Genomic DNA, 24,327 nt, shown 5'->3' on the forward strand with positions numbered 1-24,327 from the left:
CCACTCACCTTCAAAGGCACATCTCACGACCCACTTACTCCAGAAAGACTTTCCTAACCTTTCAGCCCTCACACTTCTCTTCCCACAGAATGTAAAGTTGAAATATACCTCTTTTCATCTCATTACAGTTGTGATATCGGAATCAGCATTAGATTTGGCTTCAGAAAAACCTGATCTTGAATCCTCTTTCTGCTACTCGGTAACATCACGTCATCTCTCAGAACCTCAGTTTCTTCCTCTGTAAAATGGGGACAGCAGTGCTTACACGGCTGGTTTGTGGTGAGACTTACAACGGCCTAAAACTCCACAAGTGCTCAGTGACACTCATTATAGGTTCTTTCTCCTTCTCTCCTTCTCCCCCCACCCATTCCCTCTTCCCTCTGTGCCATGAACAAGCCTGCTCTCCTTAACCACAGCATGTGTGTGTTCCTTTCACCAACTGTGACTCTCTCCCTCTCCCTCTCCCAGCTGTGCAGCAGGAAACTCACCCTGTGCTCATGCCCTCCCCTTGACCCCTTCCAGAAAAAGAAATAAGGCCCATAATGGGAAAGTGACTTCCCTGAAGACACACTGTTAGCTAGGTCTGCCACCTAGGTGTCTGGTGGCTTGTTTTATTAATAGCATTACATAAACTGTAATTATCTTGTTTATTTACTCACTTCTCGTGTGTAGAATGTGCACTCTACAAGGACAAGAACTTTTTCTTGTTCCTCTTTTGTTTCCCATTCCTAGCTCTAGTCTTTTCTTCATAGATGTTTGTTGAATGAAGGAATGTTACCAATTCTGCCCAAAGGAAAAGGCAGTGAGGAAAGTAGTAAATTCAGAATGTCCCCTGAAGGCAGCCCTTTTGAAAGCATTGAGATCCCCTGAACTGTAAGCATCGTTTTAGAATGTGGAGGGCCTGACTTAGAAGGGCCCTTAGGATATCTAGGTCCAATCCCCTCATTTTACAGGGAGAGGAAAGATGGGTAAGGACTTGGGGAGGGACACACAGCAGGGCTGTGACAAGTGCCATTGGAACCCTAGTCTCTTGCTGGCCGATGTAATAACACATGTCCAACACAGCAGCTTGGGTAAAGTGTGGGTCTGGTGTGCCATTAGCCAGGAAGTCCAAGGGCGTAGTTTGGCTTCTGGTGAGGCTGACCTAGGGATTCAGGTGGTAACTTTGCTCTCTTTGCTCCGTCTCTCGAAGGATCTGCTGTCTGTCCTCCCCGGGGCGCTAAGAGGAAGGGTGCATAATGGATCAGCTAAATGGATCTCCGTGAGGAAACTGGGCTGTGGCTTTTCCTTTCATTTGCTCTGAGTCCTTGGGAAGTACACCCCCCCTCTCTGGCTGCGAGGACATCCATCTCCACAAAGTGGCATCTGATGAGATGATTGTTTAGAGAGTGGGAGGGTACTGCTGTTGAATGACAGCATGTGTCAAGGGCTGAGCCATTTGTTTAGCTGCTGCCATGTGCCAGCCCTCTGAGAGGTGCTGGGCATGCAGAGATAGAAAAGGCAGGCCCCGTGCCAGTCTTCATGTAGCTTGGCGTCTGATGAAGAACACATCCAAGCAGTAAAAAGGGAATTACAATTCACTGTGATAAGGGCTATGATTGGGAAGCTTTGATACTAGCTAGAATCTGTGTTCTTTTTCTAGCATAATAACTAGAACAAAAATTGTAATGCCTTTTACAGTAGTAACAACGTTATAATGTCAAAAATTACTACCGTGTTTGTTGAAAAAATCTAGACATTTAAAGGAAAGACATAAAAGAAAATTTTACATGTATCCTGGTTGGCATGGCTCAGTGGTTGAGTGTTGATTATGAACTAGGAAGTAATGGTTTGATTCTCGGTCAGGGCACATGACTAGGTTTCAGGCTCGATCCCCAGTATGAGGTAGCTGATCAATAATTCTCTCTCATCATTGATGTTTCTATCTCTCTCTCCCTCTCCCTTTCTCTCTGAAATAAATTAAAATATATTTAAATGTGTATATGGTGAATCAGATAGGTAAAAAGACATATTGCAAAGCTACAATAATAAAATAATACGGTACTGGTCTAGCCATAGGCAAATAGATAATAGAACTAAATAGCTCAGAAGTAGACAAGGTGTATAGGAATTTGAAATTAATAAAGATGGTACTATACAACAATGAGGAAGAACATATTTTTAAAGATAGATTGAAAAAAAAATAGCTTTCAGCATGAGGAAAAATAAAACAGAATTAGTACCTTACATGTTAAACCGACAGGAATTTCACATGGATTCAAGTATACATGTGAAAGATAAAACTAGGAAGCTAATTAAAGAAAACATTGGGAAATATCTTGGTGAAATAGAGGTAAGAAAAAGCGAAAACTCACATACCAAAAGGTAAAAAAATGTGATGAAATTGAGTATATCAAAATTAAGGTGTCTGCTACATGAAGGACACATCACAAATTTGAAAATATATTTGCAATATTTAAAGTTACCAAGGAACAAACATAGAGAAGTTCTGTAGGCAATAAAATAATACAGGAATTCCAAAGAAAATGAGCAAATGTTCTCAAATAAGCAATTCACATAAGGGTAAGTGCTGGTTGCTAACAAGTATTTACGGAGATGCTGCATTAGTAATTAGAGAGATGCAGATTCAGCGGAATGAGGTACCACTTTTAGCCTGATAAGGATGGCAAACAATGAGAAAGTTGAATAATACCAAATGTCAGTATGTGAGAAGATGGAGACTACATAGTCCATTGTTGTTGAGAGTGGAAATGGCACAACTATTCTAGAAAACAATATTAAAGTAAATTCAATTCTCATCATTTGTGGTAGTTACATTCTATTAAAGTAGCAGTGAACACTGAATCATTCTTCTTGGGAAAAAACAGGGTTATTTTCTTGTGAGCCGCTGGTCACAACATCTTCATCAGCATACCCTTGTTTTATGTGTGCTTCTATTTAAAAACCCCTTAGTTAATGTATTGTTGATTCATTAACATTGATCTCTGCCAATAGCACTGTAACTGGTGCCTGAATGCAGCTTACCTAACACGTGTATTCTCTCTAGAAGGCACATCACACATTTTTTTGTGCTTAGAAACATTAGGCAGCACTTCAGCACTGTGCTTGAGTACCATTTTAAATAGCAAAATCACCCCCTGCCAAAAGCACACAAAAAATGCAAAAAAAAAAACCCCCACCACAACAACAACAAAAACACCCCATGGTCTTAAATGTACTATGAAAAGGACACTTGTGTGCAGTAGGAGCTGAAACAAGAAAGCAGAGTGTTGTCTTGTTAGACCTCAGCGGGAAGCATGGAAGTGGGTGGCTCAGGTATGTTGCTGCTCTGGCCAGTGAGTGGCCCTGAAAGTGCCGTGAGCATTGGTGTGGGGTTTAGTGAGTAAGCAAATGTGCAAATACAGAATCTGCCAATAATGAGGACAGACTATGTTTAGCTCAAGTCTATGCATTCCCAATGACTCCTTGTCCTGTGTTCCAGGGAAAACTCTCCAGGGGTCCATGAAAGGACAGACACGAGGACATTTGTGAAGACATTGGAGTAGCAAAGCGTTGGAGGTGGTTTCAGTGTCCCCCACGGGGAGAAGAGAGAAGTAAGATGTGATGAAATCATACCATGGAAATATTATACATCAGTTGGTACCAATGAAACTAGACGTATAAACAGCAACATAGGCAGATCTAAAACTTGGAACTGAATGCAAATATAAGAAAAAACCTGAAATGTGTAACATCATATATAAATTAAAAGTGTACATGCATACATAGCACATTACATATTTTACAAAGATGTGTTTATATTTATGGATGTACATCCAGCACATCGGAATGGATGCTTAAGTGGGGAAAGGAGAATGGGATGGGAATTGGGGGGATGGAGATAAAGAGGAAGATGAATAAAACAAGCGAGGAGCATGCACAGACTATAATGTGCTCAGAGCTCTCTTCTCCTAAAGTCCAGAAGCGGAAAAGTGCCACATTGGGGGGGGGGGATTGGAACTGCTGAGGGAGAACATGTGAATGGCACCCACCTCGCATTTCAGAGTGAGGAGCCAGGGCAGGCTCCCCTGAGAGACGATGTTTGAGGAGAAGCCCGAGTAAAAATTCCAGCTGACATAGACACAGCGGAAGAGGGCTTTGGAAGAGAGAAGAGTGCGTCATTGGTGAGAATGAGGACTGGGTGTGTTTGGGAAACTGAAGGAAGAGAGGCCCTGGTGAGAATTTGAGGTCAAAGAGGTCTTTTCAGGCCACATTAGCGAGAGCCTTCCAGTTATGTGGAGGGTAGTAAGGCAATCAGATTTGTCTGTCGGAAAACCCATTCTGCCCACTTATGGAATGGAGGGTGGGCACACTGTGTGTGTGTGTGGGGGGGGGGGGGGACGGTGAGGAGACTATTGTGCTCATTCAGGAGAGAGAAGGTGGGAACACCTGCCGCAGGGTTGATGAAGTGGGGATGGAGAGGAGCAGATGCAGCCTCAAGGTATTGGGGGGATGAAATTACCTGCTCTCACTCAGATCTTCACAACAACCTCCTGATACAGATGGGGAAAGGACTCCCCTAAATGCAGCAGGTGTCAAATGCCTTTCCTCCCACCCCACTTTTTACAGCAAGCTGCTCCACTACTGTGTGTGTCCGTGGTAAGCCATGTGACTGAACAACATACCTCCCTCTGGCCACAGCTTGTGGGCATCTGACCATGGGCAGCCAGGCCCCCAGCTACTCAGGGGCCTGGGACCTAGGGCCTGGTGAAACTTTTTAAAATACATTTTGATTGTGACAACAGATACGTGATATAAAATTTACCATTTTTAATGTATCTAATCTGAAGTGCCCGGCTAGCTCAGTCGGTAGAGCATGAGACTCTTAATGTATCTAATCTGCAGTGACATTAAATCGATGCACAATGTTGTGCAGCTATCACCACTGTTTCCAGAAGTGTTTCATCATTCCCGCGGAAACTCCATCGGCATAAAACAGGAACCCTCCCTTCCCCGCTCCACCCCCAGCTCCTGTGGCAGTTGTTTTCCTCTCCGTCTTTATGATTTGATTATTCCTCGTGCCTCATATAAGTGGAATCATACGATGTGTCCTTTTGTGTCTGGCTTATTTTACATAGCATAATATCTTTGGGCTTTATTCATGTTGTAGCATGTATCAAAATTTTATTATTTTTTTAAACCTGAATTATATTCTAGTGTATGTATAATATATACCACATTTTGTTTATTTGTTCATCTGTTGATGGATAGTTGGTTATTGTAAATAAAGCCACTATAAACATAGGTTTACAGATATCTCTTAGGGTCCTGCTTTCAATTCTTTTGAATATATACCCAGAAGAGGAATTGATGCATCATTTGGTATTTCTATGTGTTTTTTTGGTTTGTTTGTTTGTACAACAATATTTCTATGTTGTTGTTTTTTGAGGAGTCTCTGTATTGTTTTCCACAGTGCCTGCACCATTTTCCCCAAGGGTTCCAATTTCTCCATATCCTCACCAATGCTTATTATTTTCTATTTTTTATAATAACCATCTTAATGGGTTCAAAGTGGTATCTCATTATGGTTTTAGTTATTAAATATATTTAATTGATTTTTTTACAGAGAGGAAGGGAGAGGGAGAGTTAGAAACATCGATGAGAGAGAAACATCCACTAGCTGCCTCTTGCACACCCCCTACTGGGGATGTGCACGCAACCCAGGTACATGTCTTGACCCGAATCGAACCTGGGACCTTTCAGTCTGCAGGCTGACGCTCTATCCACTGAGCCAAACCGGTTTCGGCTCATTATGGTTTTAATTTACCTGATGGCTGGTGATGTTAAGGATCTTCTCATGTTCTTATTGGACATTTGTATATCTGTTTTGTAGAAGTAATTTATTTAAGTCTTTTGCCCATTTTTGGAGTTAGGTTGTTTGTTTTTTGTTGTTGTTGAATGGGAGGAGTTCTTTATATATTCTGGGTATTAACACCTTACCAGATATGTGATTTGCAAGAAAGTATATTAGATGTATTTTCTCCCGGAGTGGTGTCCTTTGATGCAGGAAGGACATGACTGTGGTGATGCAGAAGCCCATGAGGGTCTGGCCCGCGGTGTCAGAGCAGGAAGCCTGGACCATGGCTAAATGGTCACAGAAGCAGTGGTAGACCTGGGCCACAGAACTAAAAGCCACCTGGGGTGTCTGCACCACTGCTGGGGTGGGCAGGAGGAGGGCCATGAGCCAGGCACTGGCTGCTAATGCCCCATTGGTCTGTGGAGTCATGAGGTCAGGGTAGTGCAATGGGTGGCAGGTAGCCACATAGCCGTCATTGGCCACCATCCCCAGGATGAAGATTTCAGAGCAGGAGAAGCTCTGGAAGAGGTACATCTGCAGGAAGCAGGCAGGGAGGCTGAGGAAGTGGTCCCCACGCAGAAACAGGGACAGCATCTTGGGGACGGTGGTTGTGGTGGAAAGGATGTCCAAGACAGAGAGGGGTTATCAGGAAAAAGTACATGGGCTTGTGGAGGCTGGGCTCTGCCACCACAGCCACCAGGATCAGGGTGTGACCTGCAACAATGAGCAGATGGAGGAGGAGAAAGACACGGAACATGGAAAGGAAGAGATATTTTGGCAGAGAGGGGGTGCCTGTTAGGTAGGAGATGGTCAAGGAATCCTTTGATCCGTTACAGGCTGTGGCCTGCATGATGGGTTAAGCTGGATGCCCAGAAGGTGGGTAGTGATACCGTGGGAACCAGGCACATCTGGAAACCAGAACAATCAGTGATTCTGGAATGAGAGTTAAATAATGACCACTGTATAGTCAATGTAACCGTATTATTTACAGTGACTTTATTTTTTTTTAATCTTTATTGATTAAGGTATCACATATTTGTCCTCAGCCCTCCATTCCAATCCCCCCTCCCCCGACTCATGCTCCCACCCCCCCTATTGTCCTTGACCACTGGTTAGGCTCATATGTGTGCACATAAGTCCTTTGGTTGATCTCTCCCTTTTATCCTCACCCTCCCTTTGAGGTCCAACAGTCTGACCCATGGCTCCTTATCTCTGGGTCTGTTCTTGTTCATCAGTCTATATTGTTCACCATTTCCCACAGATGAGTGAGAGCATGTCCTACTGGAAATATACGTATAAGAATAAAAAATGCGACAAGCAATAATCGTTATGCTGAAAGGCATATGAATCAGTCTTTTTACAGTGACTTTAAAAGAAACATGATGGGCCCTCTCTTCATCCTATCCCAGAATCTGTTTTCTTTTTGAACCCAGTATGGAAAAAGCTCCTGTGATATACAAAAACCATGTGTTATATGCTGGCACATACAACAACAACACATGGTTTTGTAGTAGACACATTGAATGAGACAGAGAGCTCCAACCACATGGGACTGAAATTCTAGCGGCAGAGAAAGACACTAAGCAATAAATTACACCATCACTTAACTGCAATTGAGTTAAATGTTATGGAAGAACTTCCATTGGCCTGGCCCTCTTTTCCCCATCCCATCTGATCCTTTTGGGGATATCAGATCTCCTAAACCAGGCCTCTGCACTCCTTTCTCTTTGGCCATTTACTTTAAGTTTAAAAAAAGAAGTGACATCTTTGCCACCACGTTGCTAGGAAGGGCTGATTTCTCCAGGGTTTACAGTGACATGTTGTCTTCCCACCATAGTTATTAACCAGGGAATGACTTCTTTCTTTTATTTTTTAAAATTTTATTTTGGGAATGGCTTCTTTCTCTCTCGTTTGCTTGGTGCTATAGTTCTCCTTGTCTCTGCCTAAGACGAGTACTCTGCATCTTGTCTCTGGCTGTGGGGCCTTTGTCATGTGACAGTGAGGGGAATGACAATGAACATGCTCTTGGTGGGAAGGGTCCTTTCTGATGAGAGTCTGAACTCATAACGGGTTCTCCCGCAGTTGGGTAGCAACAGAGAATCCAAGACAAGGTCTGTGTTACTCCATTGAATTCACTTCCCTACTGGCTGCCGCAGCCCAGCCAATGCCCCTGTGTAACCACTGAGTGCCCACTGTCCAGCAGGCTTCCCACATCCCTGGTTAGAAGTGGTCATGTGGCCCGGGAAGGCTTGGGAGGCACGGTTGATAGGAACTGAAGATCTGCTTGCAGTACCTGCTCAAAGCCAAAGAACTCTTCCCAGAGCGGGAAGGGGGGGTTGGGAGGGGAGACACTTGAGCTAAAAGAGGTGCTGATCCACCCCGCTCCACTTTAGTTGCTCAGACTAAGCAACTACCCCATCCCCACCCCCGGCAAGTTCATGTTGACAGTGGTATGACTGCCTCTTTGATCTTGGTGATTCCATGAGCAATGTCCCTGTGATTTTCCTGGAGTCACCTCTAATTCCTTTCTCTTCTCACAACACCTCTTATGCATAAAACCACCAACAAAAAAACTGAAAAAAAAATCTTTATCTTTTTATTAATCTATTTATTTTCAAGGCCAACCAATTTCCCCTGAAGGCCAGGGACTGAGCAGAGTCTTTCTCAGGGGCCATCTGTATTGGTTCCAGAGTCACCACCAGAACTTAGGTCCTCAGGTCTCTGATTCTTAGGACAGGACTCTTTCTTCTATGCCATTCCCCCCCCCCCACCCCACCCCGAGAATCCAGAAGTGCGTTTTACAAACTTTATGTACATCATCTCTTCTTATTCTCATCCAGCCCTGCCAGGGTGTGGTTATCCCCCTTCAACAAATGAGAAGCTAGGGATCAGAAAATGACAGGCCATTGTCCAAGGCCATGGCTGGGGAGAGGTTGTTCCTTAGCTGACCTGTTATAAGAGACTGAGCCCCGCCTGGCAGCTATGAGTGCTGGCTCCTGAGCCAGTTCTGCCACTCACTGCTGGGACTTTGGGGCCCTGAGCCTTGGTCTTCTCATTGGTTCAGTGAGGAGCTTAGAGGAAAAGCCCACCTAGTGAGCATCTGCTGCCAGTGGGTTCTTTACATTCATTATGTCATGTGCACCTTAGTTCTTAAGGGTGTGGATTTGTGAGTTAGAAAGGATGGAATTGCAATCCCAACTCCTGCCTTCAGGTGTGACCTTGGGCAAGCCATTTTCTCCCCTCAGCTCGTTTCCCTCATTGTGACCTCCTGGAGTGGCTGTGAGTCTTTACAGAGAGAGTTCTGGAAAAGCTTACACCAGAACCTGGAACATGTGAGAGTGCACTTTGCTGCATGTTTCCAATGGCTACCACTGTCATTAAGTCTTGCTTTCCTGTGGGAAGCTGTTGGCCAATGTGATTCGAATCCCGCCTGTGAGCACCCTCTCTTACCCAGACCTGCCGGAATATGTGGTCTAAGATCTCAGAGCCCATGCATGCACAGCCATCCTGGATCCTAGTTCCCTGCCTTTTGTGCACACCCAATAAGTCTTCTTGATCCCTGGTTTACAGGCTCTGGCCTCCCTGCCCCTGCCTCCCCACCCCAGTTTTCTCTATCTATCTCTGGGGACTCCATCCCTAGCTCTTCTCACCTGTTAAGCCTGGTCCATACTGGTGTTTCCAGTAGCATCTCTCTGCAAGCCCTTGTTGAAGGCTGAGTCATAGCCCATTCAACCGTCAGCCCCTCCTGGGATACTTCCCTTAAGATGATGCTCCTATGGGGCACTGCACCCATAATTCCTCAGAGATGGACTCCCTCACATCTCCTAACGAGAGGGGGCAAGGATGTCCCTAGGCTTTGCTGATAATGAGGAGAATATCTTTAACAGCCCTCAGTGGCCCAACACTTTACTCCAATGGTGTAACCTTCATTCTCATTATGAGTTTGACTGATCTCCATGGGACAACCATCTTGTCTACCTGACTTTGCCTACTCTTGATGACTTTGGAGAGCTTTTTCTACCATGGATGCCCTTTGGTAAATAGTTACATGGGACTCAAGTATCTTCACAATTTGTGCCCCTTCTGAGAGATCTAATACCTTAACTCTTCTCCAGATTCCCTCTTTAAAAAAAAAAAAAAAAAAAAAAAAAATATATATATATATATATATATATATATATATATATACACACACACACACACACACACACACACACACACACATATATATAATTTTTTATTTTATTGATTTTTTTACAGATTGGAAGGGAGAGGAATAGAGAGTTAGAAACATTGATGAGAGAAAAACATCGATCAGCTGCCTCCTGCACACCCCTACAGGGGATGTGTCTGCAATCAAGGTACATGCCCTTGACCAGAATTGAACCTGGGACCCTTCAGTTCACAAGCCGATGCTCTATCCACTGAGCCAAACCAGTTAGGGCCAGATTCCCTCTTTATGAATCCTCTCATCTTGTTCTTTCCAAGTTCCTTCATATTCCAGCCAAACCATTAGGCATTGCTTATAAATTTGTAAATAGAGCCTTACCTCTTTTCATTGCACCTTCTAGACCTGCCAAGAAAAAAGCCAGATGCATTGTCCAAGTTTCTGCCCACAGACAGGATTTACCTTCTTGTTGACAGTTCAGGCCCTTCTGAATGCGGCCGTAATGCAGCAGCAGTCCACTTTTGGGTGGATTCAGCATATTTTGAAAAACTGTAAGTCAGGCCTGAATGTTTTTCTTCTTGAGAGAGTTGGTTATAGGATATTTTCCATGAGGCTGTATGTTAGAGTTGATGAAAAGGTGTCAAGGTAGCAAGATTGTGTGTCATGGGAGTCTAAGACAACAAACAGCTTATGCAATTTACTTATGCCTTTGAGATCTGCTTGATCTAATATAACATTTATTATTTACAATTGATGATGGGATATTTCTATACATATCCAATTTTATACTTTGTTTATTCAAATTCATACCCAATACATAAGGGACAGCTTAGGGTCCTATAGTCATTAAATGTTCCCTGGTCGGCATTCAATCTGTACCAGGAACTATTTTTCAAAAGGAGAATAGTTGTCTACTGTATAGAAAAAAGTGCGGGTCACTCTAAAATTCTAGGCCCAGTGCTGTGATTCTCCTATTACTAGCACGTGTTGCCTCAAAAATTTAAAGAGGATTCTAAAGTTTTGGCTATGACAGAATAGCTTGTTTTAACTAACTTTCCTTGTAAAAACAACTAGAAAAGCTGGACACGATATAAAACAATTGTTTGAAAAATTCAGAGAGCAACCAAGGGCAGGTCTTGAAGAACTGCAGTCCTTGAAGGAAGAAAGGCTCATGAGGTGAGTTCCACAGGACTCCAAATTTTTACCTGAGGGCATTTCCCAATTTTCAGGACTGGAGAATAGAGCTGAATCAGAAAAGGAAAGTCTCCCTTGGCTGAGGAGACATGGAGTTGGAATTTGGGTAATCAAAGTGACTGACGCTTGAGGGGCAAGATCCTGGAGAGCAGAGTACTTACAAAGAGAAAGAATCTGTATACAAATTCCCTTCTTGACCAACTCCTAAAGTGCACATATAGGGAAAGATGTGGAAAAACTAGGAGCATATAGCCCCTGGGAGGCTACCGAGCTGCAGAAAGATTGGAGCAGCCACATGATGGCGGAGAGTCAGAGGTTGGAACCCAAGGCTTATCTAAGTGGATGGGTCTTGGTAAGTGCCCCAGGACTCCTGTCGAGACCCTGGAAATGGTCTAGGAAAAACGGCTAAACCCTAAATATAAGAACCGAATTAGAGTAGACGAGGCACCACATGGCCTACAATCAAGCCACAGCAAGGATGACCCACTGGCGATCAGTTTGCTAGAAGAATACAGCCCTTCTTGGAGGAAGACAAATCATTTAGAGCTTTAAAACATTTTCATTTTCAATGTCCATACCCAGTCAACAAGCATGAGTCAAGGTTAAAAAAGTTAAATCAGACCAAATGAGGAGAAATTGAATAGTAGAAGCAAAGACACAGATGATTTAGCAGACAGGGCCCCTGAAGGAACTGTGATGAATATAGTCTTCCCCTTCACCACATAGAGGAAAAGATAGACAAAATATAAGAAATGGGAATTTCAAGAGAAAATTGAAATCTATAGAAAAGATTGAACATTTCAGAGCTGAAATGAAAAATATAATATGTGAACTTCACTTTTTTTGGACGGGTATACAAAAGAAAGGATCAATGAAAGGAAGACAGATGAATAGAAAATAACCAAAGTGAATCACAGAGGAAAAAACAATTAAAAATATGAAAGAGCAAAATGATTGTGGCACCTGTTCAAAAGATCTAACATCCATGCATTTTAAGTTCCTCTGAGAGAAAAGAATGATGCAGAAACAATTTGTACAGAATAATGTCTGAGAAATCTCCAGAAACTGGTGACAAATCAACCTACAGATTTAAGAAGCTCAGCAAATCCCAAGCCAAAAAAATAAACTAACAAAAACCCATAAAGGAACCACATTGCATCATAGTCAAACTTCTAAAAACCTATGTGAAAGGGAAAAACTAAAAAAAAATAGCCACAGAAAGTAAGAAACTTTCCTTTTAATGCAGCAACAATAGGGCTGAGAGCTGTCTTTTCAATAGAAACTCTGGAAGCCAACAGACTATGAGATAGCATCATTACAATGCTAACAGAAAAAAAAAAAAAACCTCCTAGCCTAGAATTTTATACTCACCAAGATATCCTATTAGAATTCCAAAGTAGAGTTCATATTAAAGTCTCTCAGAAAAATGGGAAATAGAAAAGGACATCCCCAGCTTAATAAAGGGCATGTATGAGAAATCCACAGCTAGCATATTTAATGGTGTGAAACTGAATGCCTTTTACTCTCAGATCAGGAAGTAGATAGCCTATCTTCTTTCACCACTTTTATTCAACATTGTGCTAGACGTCTGAGCCAGTGCAAAAAGGTAAGAAATAAAAGGCGTAAGTATCAGAAAGGAAAAGATAAAAGTCGTTATTCATAAATGACATGCCCAGATGGGGTGGCTCAGTCGGTTGAGCGTTGTCCTGTGCACGGAAAGGTTGCCAGTTCCGTTCAGGACACATACCTGGGTTGCTTGTTCGGTCCCCCGTCAGGGCATGTACGGAAGGCAACCGATCAATGTTTCTTTCTCACATTGATGTTTCCCTCTCTCTCCCACCCCAGCCCCCTTCTCTCTAAGCATGTCCTCGGGTGGAGGATTTAAACAAAACAAAAAGAAGAAGAATTTTAAAAAATCCCATGGAACCTAAATTACCTATTGGAACATCAACACATCTAGAAGTCAGATCAACCGAGGAAACATTAACTAGAGCATGCATCCTTTATCTTTCCCTGCCTGGCTCTCAATCCTGACAGTTTCTTTGTGCCTGAAATGTCATTGCACAACGAAGATGCCCAGGATAGTGGAGTGTCTAGTGAGCAATGGTTGAAAGGGCTGGTCCTGTCTGGTGAAGCCCAGCAGGGCTGTCAAAGGGCAGGAGCGACACTTACAGAGAACCAGAGCCAGGATTAGCAGCTCCAGAGGCCCAGATATGAATAAGTTTCTTATCATCAGAACTTTACGCAAAAGAGTGGCTTCAAAATTAGTGAATTTCGCCGAAAACAGTTTGGCTCAGTGGATAGAGCTTCAGCCTGCAGACTGAAGGGTCCCGGGGTTCGATACTGGTCAAGGGCATGTACGTTGGTTGCGGGCGCATCCCCAGTGGGGGGTGTGCAGGAGGCAGCTGATCGATGATTCTCTCTCATCGATGTTTCTAACTCTCTATCCCTCTCTCTCTTCCTCTCTGTAAAAAATTAATAAAATATATTTTTTAAAAATTAGTGAATGTTATGTAACTAGAGGTATGGAAGGCCGGGGTCTTTTTGACTGAAATGCTACATAGGAAGTTCAATATTTGGATAGGAGCCAAAGTAAAGACCTTTAAGCAACCTTCTATACCTAGATCCATTGATTCTTTTTCTTTTCTTCTCTCTCTCTCTTTTTTAAAGTAACATAAATGAGCCACATCAATCAGATTGTAGGCTTTGGGGAACACATTTATTCTATCTGAGAGAAATATTCTTGAGAAACACCTTTTATATTCAAATGTAAAAAATCAAGTAGCTTCTTTAATAGTTCACGTGGCTCCTTTAAGGATGTCCGATGTGGTAGCCTAGTTCCTGGGTGTGATAGTGTTGATGGACCACTTCCCAGACTTTGTCCGCTATCAGCACCAGAATCGTGACTGCTGTCCTTTGGCACCGGTCCAGTCCGTCCAGATGTATCTACCCAGCAGTTCCTGAGTGGAGCTCTACCTTGAGGTGAAGACGCCAGGATGACTGGTTGAGAGTGATGAAGCTAAACGCAGGAGTGAAAGAAAACTCCATGTCCTTTAAGGTTCTGTTGACTCACGTACCACTGAGCCTAGATGACGGCCAGTGGCCTATGATAAGGACTTACAGCTCGAGAGCCCTCCGGCACCAGCGGGACCCTTCTTCAGGGAAGGCTGCAAGAACCACCCTGTGCAGCTCGGGATTTAGTTCCTCTTCCGTGCCCTAGGCCCGTGGTCGGCAAACTGCGGCTCGAGAGCCACGTATGGCTCTTTGGCCCCTTGAGTGTGGCTCTTCTACAAAATACCATGGCCTGGGCGAGTCTATTTTGAAGAAGTGGCGTTAGAAGAAGTTTGTTTAAAAAATTTGGCTCTCAAAAGAAATTTCAATCGTTGTACTGTTGATATTGACTCTGTTGACTAATGAGTTTGCCAACCACTGACCCAAGCCATTCTTGTCCAGCTCCTTCTGAGCTGGGATGTCATTTCTCTTGAGTCACAATTCTTTGTCTGCATTCCTATTCACTTGAGGGTTCCCGTTCTGTGATACGATGTGGGGGTGCGGATAGGAGTCCCCAAGGAGGCTGTCTGCTTGGCACAGAATGGGTTAAGCTGCTGCCGGTTCTCCCTCTGCCTCAGTCTAACCTGGGTGCCCTGTGACCTGTGTTTGATTTCTGTCTCTTGGTCACATTTAGGGACTGACCATCCTGATTTCCCCAGAACTGCCTCGTTTTAGCACTGGAAGCCCCATGTTCCAGGAAATCACTCGGTTCTCAGCAAACCCAGATAATTGGTCACCCTGGGAGGGTAGAGGAATTATGTACGCCTTTGGCAGGAGACATTTCCCAAATGGAATCCAAAGTGAAGATGCATTCCCCTTCTATTTGGGGAAAAACAGACTCTGGGGTCCCCCCTGCGTCACTCCATATGTCTCTCTTCTCCAGACTGCTGCAGCTCGGCAGGTGTTACTATTTAGCCACTTCATGCCCATGCCCTGCAGTGGCCCCAGCTCAGAGGGCAGCACAGAGCACTGAGAAACCCCAGAACCAGTGTCAGGAGAGAAGACCCAGCGCTCGGCAATGAAGAAGTCCCTGTGCTTCCATGGCAGCCCAAGACCTCCGTGAGGCTTTCCAACCCCCCGGAACTGAGCTGAGGGGAGTGTGACTCATTCTTCACCTTGACGGAGCAGAGCGATGCAGGGCCAGATTGTGCTGACTTTCAGATCATTGCCTCTCCGCCCCCACATACCCTGGAGCAGTTCTTCTTGCTTTCCCAAACCACCTCCAGCTTCTCCCCTTTCTAACATAACTCTTCTCGGGCCACAGAAATATAACCGTGGAAATGGCCCTGCAGACTGTTCAGGCCCCAAACCTTCCTTCACACATGGAGTCTCAGGGTGGGGATGGGGAGCAGCAGGGTCCTGGGAACCAGGCCTCCTGGCTCTGGCCTTGGACTCCGCCCACCAAGCCAGGCCACCTGGTGTGTTTGGAACCTGGGGGAAAGTTAGACCAAAGGTTTTATTTTTCTTCTCTCCATTTCTTTCTTTCTTTCTTTCTTTCCTTCTTTCTTTCTTTCTTTCTTTCTTTCTTTCTTTCTTTCTTTCTTTCTTTCTTTCTTTCTTCTCTCTCTCTCTCTCTCTCTCTCTCTCTCTCTCTCTCTATATATATATATATATATATAATTGATTTTTTTTTTTTTACAGAGAGGAAGGGAGAGGGATAGAGAGCTTGAAACATCGATGAGAGAGAAACATCAATCAGCTGCCTCTTGCACACCCCCTTCTGAGGATGTGCCTGCAACCAATGTACATGCCCTTGACAGGAATCGAACCTGGGACCTTTCAGTCCGCAGGCCGATGCTCTATCCACTGAGCCAAACCGGTTTCGGCATCTTCTCTCTATTTCTTAGGCTGATGTCAGAGACAACTATAAATTTGTGTTTGTTTTTTTTTTCCTGAGGGCATTTTCAAACATTTCAGATGGACTGATTACTAAACGAAGTTTCTCTATGGGGAAAGAAAAGAAAAGAAACGAAAAAAGCCCTTTTCAACAAATGACCTAAAGAAGAGATGGACTGGGCATGTCTGTGGTCATGGAGAATGGTCATGGCCGCCAGGCCCCAGGTCCCAAGCAGCAATGCTGCACACCAGCGGCCGGGGAAACCCAGCTCACAATAGACCCTCGGCAAATCTTTGTAAGTAAATCGATGAAAGAATGAATGGATGAATCTGGGTTAAACTGAACTTTCCCCCATAATGGACTAGACGGAAGGGATTTTTTTCTTTTCTTTTAGCATCTAAGTTGACACAAACAGCATTTCCTTGAGAGGCTGTTCCGTTCCCTCCACCCCCAGGCCCAGGAAGCTGGTGGTGCAGGTTTTGCTGGGCAATCACAGTGTCAGAGCCAGAATTGTCCTTAAAGTGCAGGCAGTGTCGTCCAATCCCCATCCCCCTTATTTTTCAAATACAAAGAGCTTGGAGAAGGGAGTGACCTGCTCAAGGTCACACAGGGAGTTGCTGGCTCCTGCCCAGGGCTCCCGAGGGCCACCGTGGGAGAGGCGCTGAAGCAGCCCGGTCTGGCAGCACAGATCATTCTGAGTGTTTCCCTCACCTGCCTGGGGGTTCGCTCTGACCCCTCCCCTATATAAGTGGAGTTGCAGGGGGAACCTTGCTTCTCAGTGTTTCCACAGGCAGAGACCGGAGCAGGCTGGCCTGAGGATCCAGGCCTTCCTCTCTTGCATCCCTGCAGCGAGGCAATGCTTGGCTTTATGGACAGCTTCTGGTCCTGCTTGTTTGCCGTTGCTGACAGGGTAAGGGAGGCCCAGAGAGGGGCCATGACCTGGCCGACATCCCAGTTTGCAAGACAGCAGCAGAGCCAGCCAGCCAGAATGCTATAATTGGGGCAGAAATATTTCAGCCCATCTCCCTTCTCCTAGAGCTCCTCTCATGGTGGTGTGAGGGTCCTTAGCTGCCCCCCCTAAACCTTGCTCTCCCAGAACCTAGTCCCTCCTTGGGCTCTGACCAGCTCTGGGCACTTCCTCGGTAGCTTTGCTACCCGAGATCTCTACAGGTGGCCCAGCTCACCTGCAACCCAGGCCACTCCAGCTGCTCCCTCCTCTCCCCAAGCCAATGCAGCCTCAATGGGAGGACCAGAGTGGGGCTGAGCCAGGTCTCATTGAACCCTAGGCCTTGCCCATCCTTAGCCTGCAGGGGCCCCTGCCCATTGACATCCCCTTCTCCTTGGCCCTGAGTGATGTTTTTCGGGGGATTCCCTAGTGACTGGTTAGCAGCTACTCCTGGGCTTTGCTGATATTAGAACAACAAGATGAACAGTCCTCCCAGGGGCACAGACCTCTGTGGTCTCTGAAGCCTTTCCCGCCTGCTGAGCAGCAATCCAGGTATCCCCATGTGACAGATGAGGAAACCGAGGCTCCAATGTGAAAGGAATGGCCCATGTCACAGCAAGCCAAGGACAGGGCGGGATCTGGTCTCAGATTTGCTAGCTCTGAACCAACTAGCCAGACAAATGTAAAAAAAAAAAAAAATGTGAGTGGGAGAGGATTCTAGAAATAGGCAACCCTGGAAGAGAGCTGGATAGCAAGGCGAGGAACAGGGAGAAGTAATCATGACTCCGATAACAGAAGCCGCTGCCCTTTACTGAGTGCTTGCTTATGCTAACGACTGTGTCCAGGTGCTCACATATTCCACGAGAGTCTATTTGAGCGGTGGTTTTTATTACTCTTGCCTTATAGATGAAGGAAGCTCAAAGAGGTTACGTAACCAAGCCTGCTTTGGTCCCTCCTCTGGGACCACAGTGAGTCACTGTTAGAATCTTATCTCTTCCCAAGGCCTATATCTCTTAACTATCAAGGCTTAGAGAAGTGTTTGAGGCAAAGTAGTCAGAATTTGACAACTGCATATGGAAGCGTCCAAGATGATGCTCAGTGTTCTGGATTGGATGTCAGGAGAGATGCAGCGATATTGACTGAGGGTGAGGAGCAATGCTGGTGAGACGGAGAGAGACAGAGTGTCACCGATGACTTCGCAGGGCAGGGAGCTGGCCTCCACTCTGGTGGGACCTTCAGAGTTGTTTTCTGTTTTGAGCTCAGAAATGTTCCTGAAATACACGGGTTACCTCCTGGAGACATTTCTGGACCTCCCCATTCTCTGAGGAGGGTGAGACCTGGACTGTGAATGCTATGGACCTTCCATGGTCCCAGGATAGAGAGCAGGGTTGGTCCAATTTCAGTGGGCAATGCTAATGACACCTGCTTATTTCCTTCCCTTTTTTTTCAACCTGCACCACACTAGCACAGAGCTTGCTCTCAATAGAAACTTATTCAATGAACAAACCCATTTTACAAAAGATGAAACAGAATCTTTAAGAGCTACCTATATCAGTCTGGTACCAAGATCTGAGTATGTATTTACCATACGGTCTCTCGTTAGGAGGAGAACAAACTCTCCTACAATCTCAGCATCTTCACAAAATCTTCCCACCACTCTGTCTTAAGTGAGACTTCTCCTCAACCTGGGCCCCTAGACCTGCAAACTTGTCTTTATTGCCCCCATCCCCTTCCTTACCTTCTTCTCTCTCACTAGATCGTGAGAAGTCTAGATTCTGGGCTCAGAAGCTTCTCTTCTTCTCTGTTCACCATCCCTTCCTCTTCCATTCCTTCCACTGGCTGATTCCCATCAACAAATGGTGGGAAATCTGCTCAACTATCTCTGATTTAAAAATACAACAAAATCTTCCCTCACCCTTCATTGCCCCACAACCATTCACTTCTCTTCACAGCCAAACATCTCAAAAATGTCTCCTAAGCTCTGTGTGCCTCAGCTTCCGGATCTGTAAACCGGGGGTTATAATGAGCACTTGGGAACTGTTAACTGAGTTAATGCAAGTAAAATACTTAGAACAGTGCTTGGCACATATGAGTGTTGGCCCTAATATTGTATCCATTTTATAGTTGAAACTGAGGCTTAGAAAAGGGAACTAACTGCCCAACGCCACACAGTTGGCACAGCTCAAGCCTGCGTGACTCCAAAGACTGCATTGGTTTGCTTATGCTGACGTGCCTTCTCTTGTGGTCATTTCTGGAAGATGGTTGGTGTTTTTTAGCTGAAGAGGCAGGAGTAGCCAACTTAAAGCCTCTTGGAGGAGATTCTGTGGCCCTCTAGGCTCCCTGTCTGGGCCCAGCTCTGATTCTGACAGCGAGGCAGGACAGTAAGAAGCTAGGAAAATTCTTTCTAAAATGGAATGAGGGAAATTGAGACATAATAATTCAATAAAGCCCATTGACTTAAGTAATTTACAGTCAGCTAGTGAATCACAAGGGCTGCCTTTCCTGACCAAGGACACTTAGTAGCAATGATTCTCACATCTCAGACCATGCAGGGGCAGACCCGTCTCCTCCCATCCCTCTCCAATGACATTCTGTAAAGATAAAACCAGGAAAAAAAACCAAAAAAGATAAAACTAACCAGAGAATGACCCTGACTCCTCTATACACTCATTTTGATGAATCGACATATTGAAGGACACACCTGAAAAACTAATATATATTCCGTTATCACCCTCCCTGGAGACCTTCCGTAGGATGCCCTTCAGAAGAGAGATAAAAGCCTCAAGACAAAGCACCCAGCACAGGCTCTCTCTGGAGCACACCCACGCCTTTTCTTGGGCATGAATTTTTTGCTTTCCTTTCCTAAACTCTAAGGATTCCCACCAGACTTTCAACCAGAGTAGGAATGAGCAGCAGCAGCTCATCCTGAGCTTACCCTCTGACCCTGTCTCCAAGGCCCCTTTTCTCTGACTTTCCAGTGAGCCAAAAGCAGCCCCGCCTTGCCTCACTTCTGCTCTTTGACTTTCACTTTTCAGTGAACTCACGCAGCCCAGTGTGGCTCACTTCTTTACTCTAGCATCTCCAGAGAGCCAGAGCAGCCCCGCCTGGGCTCTCTCCTGCAGCTTCTATCCTCAGCCCTTTTTGTTTCACTGCCCCCAGTTTTAATAAACGTTCTCTCAAAATCACCTGGACTCGTGCGGTGAACTTTTTCCTGCACAAAGGGAAGAACCCACACACTACAGGCCAGCCAAGGCAGGCCCACTCCAAGCCCAGTCCCTGTCTGGTAACACCACCACCAGGAAGCCTGTGTGCCTGAGAGATCCACTCCTGTCCTTGCCTGCTCCGTGTGGGACACCTCAGGCCTGGGCTCTCCCCTCCCCTAGATAGACAGATCTATCTTCCATCCAAAGGAAAAATTTAAAAGCATTTAAACAAGGACAGAACCACTCCGGTGGTGAGAAGATTATAGACATGAGTGCCAGGAACAGTTGGAGTGAACAAATCTAGGCACAGTGTGTGTGGAGTGGAGGGAGTAGTGTTTGGGGTGGAACATAAGAAGGAGAGAATTAAGCAAAATGCAAGCTGACAATGTCCCAACTACCAACACCGATGAAAACAAGTTCGCTTGTTCCAGCCACTCCGGAAAGGGTTAGAACAGAGGCAAGCTGGGGGTCTTGCACCAGCCCAGCCTGGGCCCGATGCCAGGCAGAATTCTCCCTGCCCAGTACTTCTCCCTGGAGTACCTGCGGAGGGCCAGCCTGGCTGAGAAGCAGCTGCCTGCACGCACTCTGCTTCCTACCTTCCCCGTCTCAGGCTCCCAGCCCCACCAGGAGAGGAAGCGACATCTTGCTGGATGAAGCAGGCGGCAGGCGGCCCCAGCAGCTGTCCTAAACCCCCAGTCACAGAAATGAATCGGGCAGTAACGGCCTGTGGATCTCTTTTGTTCACTGGCCAGTAGATTGTTGTAATTCTCTCACTATAATAGATCAGTGGTCCAGCAAACTGCAGCTCGAGAGCCACATGTGGCTCCCAAGCCGAGGTTTGCTGCTCTGTTGACTAATGAGTTGACCGACCCCTGGGATAGGGGCTGAATCACAAGGAACATAGCCTGTCATTATTGGAGTGGAGAGCCTATGAAACTCCAGCGTTTTGTTTTTATGTGGGGTAAACTGTAACTCCAGCAGAACGGCGATACAGATTTTGTCACACGGCCTGGTTTCCATTTAGCTACTGCTCCTCGCGGTCTCCGTTGGGATAGATGCGTTTACAGAACTGGCTGCCCTGAGCCTGCTGTGCCAGCAGCCTCAGACCTGCAGTGCCCTTGGCAGCCGCCCCTTTTCCTGCTGTGCTGAGGAGCTCGGCACCACGTGTTTCTCCACCCATCGTGCCACCTGCTCTTGTTCCTTTCGACGCATCGTGTTGTGCACAGAGATGTGATGGTCCCGGTTATTCTTCGCCTCCTTGTACACACTATGCAGCCGTTCCCAGTAAGTAACCTTTCCAGGCCATAGCGCTGTTAGTCCTCTGGACATGAGAAAGGTGATGGTGCTTTTGAACCCTGCCTGCTGTCACTTCTCCAGATCAATTGCATCCTGGATGTTTTTTTAAAAAAATGTATCTTACTGATTTTCTTACAGAGAGGAAGGGAGATGGGTTGAGAGTTAGAAACATCAATGAGAGAGAAACATCAATCAGCTGCCTTCTGCACACCCCCTACTGGGTATGGGCCTGCAACCAGGGTACATGCCCTTGACTGTACTCAAACCTGGGACCCTTGAGTCTGCAGGCTGATGCTCTATCCACTGATCCAAACCAGTTAGGGCACATCCTGGATGTTTTTGATCGAAGCCTGTTTTGCATCGTCTACAGCAGTTGGGTGTTTTTTGCTCATCAGTAGATTCCTCAATTGAGGTACCATATTTTTAAATCACATAATCAACCCTATTGTTGATACGGCCGAGTTGGTGTCTGGAATAATCACATGTATTGCTTTGAACAGAAAACATAGGCTCAGCCCTGTTCTGAGCACACAGGGTCCTGGCACACTGGTTTTAGGATAAAGGAACTGGAAGAATTCCTCAGGGGTCAGCCCATGACAAGCCTTTCCCCCATACTTAGGAAGAGGTGGCACAGGGGCAAGACGTGGTGTCCAGTTGAAAGATCCTGGTTGCCTGAAATACCCTGGGCAGAGGACGGCTGTGTTCTTCAGAGAGGGGGAAGCACCAGCCGAGACAGCAAGGACAGCGAGGGTCTGCTTGGTGGTCTTGGCATCCCAGTGAAGGGCGGGACTGGCCTTTGGATTTCTTTAGATAACCCATGCGAGCTGCTTCACTTCCTTTCCAGAGCAGTTTCCTGGGTGAAAAGGGTGAAGGGATTAAGCAAAAACAAACAAACAACAACTCATAGCCACAGACCACAGTATGGTGGTGACCAGAGGGAAAGGGGTGGGGTAGGTAAAAGACAGTATCGGGGGTAAATGGTGATGGAAGGAGACTTGGCTTGGGGCGATAAACATACAATACGATATATAGGTAATGTATTATAGATGTGTACAACTGGAACCTATATAATTCTATATAAATTCAATAAAAAAGTAAAAAAAATAAAGTCTATTTTGCCTGTTAAAGATAGAAAAAAGTACAATACTAATTGTTGAGCATCAACCTACCTACCAGGCACTGTGCCAAGCATGTCCATTTTTAGCCCCATTCTACAGGTGAGAAAACAGAGGCATAAAGAGTGAAGTAACACATGGATATGGAGTTTCAGTTTGGGAAGACGAAGAATTTCTGGAGAGGGATGGTGGTGATGTTTGCAAACAATGTGAATGCACTTGATGCCACTGAACTGTATTCTTAAAATGGTTAAAATGGTAAAATTGATATTATGGGCATTTAGCACAACAAAAATACCTACAGAAAATTAAGTAGCATAGCTCCCAAGTGGAGAAGCCAGGAGTTACACCCTCATGGTCTTGACCACCCACTATTTCATCTCGCTTGCAAGTGAAGACACTGAACTTGCAGATGACAGTGACAGAGAAACAAGGGCCCTCTAGAGCAGGCTTAGAACCATGGATTTATCCCGAGGGCTGGGGTCAGGGGCAGGAACAGGATTGTAAGCAGGGAGGATGGGTATGGTTAGTTTCAATGGCTGGAAAGCTTCTTCTGATTCCCAAGAAGATGGGCTGGAAGGTAAGGCCAGAGGTGAAGAGGAGGCTGGGGTGTGGCCCAGCCAGAGCTGCTGGTGGTGGGAGGAAGTGGGCCGGTTTGAGAGACGTGTGAAGAGGAATAGACTGTGTGGAGGGGAGGGAGAGTGAGGAGCGGGCGGTGGTTGCTCTTCCCGGGCTGCTTCTGGCCTATCCCTGCCAGTAATCCTCCCAGCCCCTTTCCCTGATTTGTCATCTTACAGAAAAAGCCCGAGCACAAATCTCTTCTGTGGCCCCCAGGGGGCAGTGTTGCAAAGTCTTCAGGAAGTTGGGGCTCTTGCTCCAAACTGCCTCCAGCCAGGGGCATATGCTTGCTCCTGGTCTTCTCTCCCAGCATCCCCGCCCCCATGCCCTCTCTTCCAGGAGCTTAATTATTAATTACTGTAATCCCTCACATCCCGAACGTGGCACTTTACAAATGCCAGCCTCCCCCAGTCCCTCCCAAAAGGCAGGGATGGAGCACAATGAGACCTTTCCTCTTACCACTTCCCCCCACCCCCTCTCACACACACTCATTATATAATAAGCAAACTGAGGACCAGGCAGGAAGTGGAACCTGACCAATGCCAATGTGCTGGTGGCAGAGCCGGGGCTGGGGCCACAGGCCAGCCAATGCCGAGTCCTGACCTCTGAGAGGGGCCACCCTGTAGCACCCACAGAACAATAGCAGCTAACAATGGCCTGCTAACACCCAGCCTGCCTGCTGAACCCAAACTGGCCCTGGAGCTCCCTCCCACCTCAGGAGGCCTTTTCCTATGACTTATTTTCATGGGATTGTCAGTGAGGTCAGACCCACCTGGCACATCCCTGATTTACGTCTCCCTTTCCTCCGCTTCCAGAATTATAAGTCGCTGCCATTGCCAGCATCTCTGTATGAATAATGGCTTGCGTTTGCTCGGCTCTCCAGAACTTAGCAAGGACTAACCCATCCATCAGCTCATCTGAGCCTCATAGCGGCCATGGGAAGCATTTCACAGACAAGGGCACTGAGCATCAGAGAGGGCAAGTAACCAGCCCCGGGTTCCCCAGTGAGGCCGCGGGAGAGCTTACTCTCTCCTGGAGAGAGAAGCTATGCACGTGCCCCGGG

General features: G+C 46.0%; 1 protein-coding gene and 1 pseudogene across 1 annotated transcript; both read right to left on the reverse strand.

Moving 5' to 3' along the window:
• Nucleotides 1-1,144: 1,144 nt before the first annotated feature.
• LOC118713725 (olfactory receptor 2AT4) lies at nucleotides 1,145-6,686 on the reverse strand. Its single transcript, XM_036428639.1, is given in 4 exon segments — nucleotides 1,145-1,219; nucleotides 4,032-4,135; nucleotides 5,980-6,475; nucleotides 6,477-6,686. Coding segments are annotated over 4 exon segments (885 nt in total).
• Nucleotides 6,687-21,155: 14,469 nt separating this feature from the next.
• On the reverse strand, nucleotides 21,156-22,729 carry LOC118713726 (annotated as a pseudogene).
• Nucleotides 22,730-24,327: the final 1,598 nt, after the last annotated feature.

This window comes from Pipistrellus kuhlii, unplaced genomic scaffold (genome assembly GCF_014108245.1).
Source record: "Pipistrellus kuhlii isolate mPipKuh1 unplaced genomic scaffold, mPipKuh1.p scaffold_m20_p_9, whole genome shotgun sequence".
Classification (NCBI taxonomy): Eukaryota; Metazoa; Chordata; class Mammalia; order Chiroptera; family Vespertilionidae; genus Pipistrellus; species Pipistrellus kuhlii.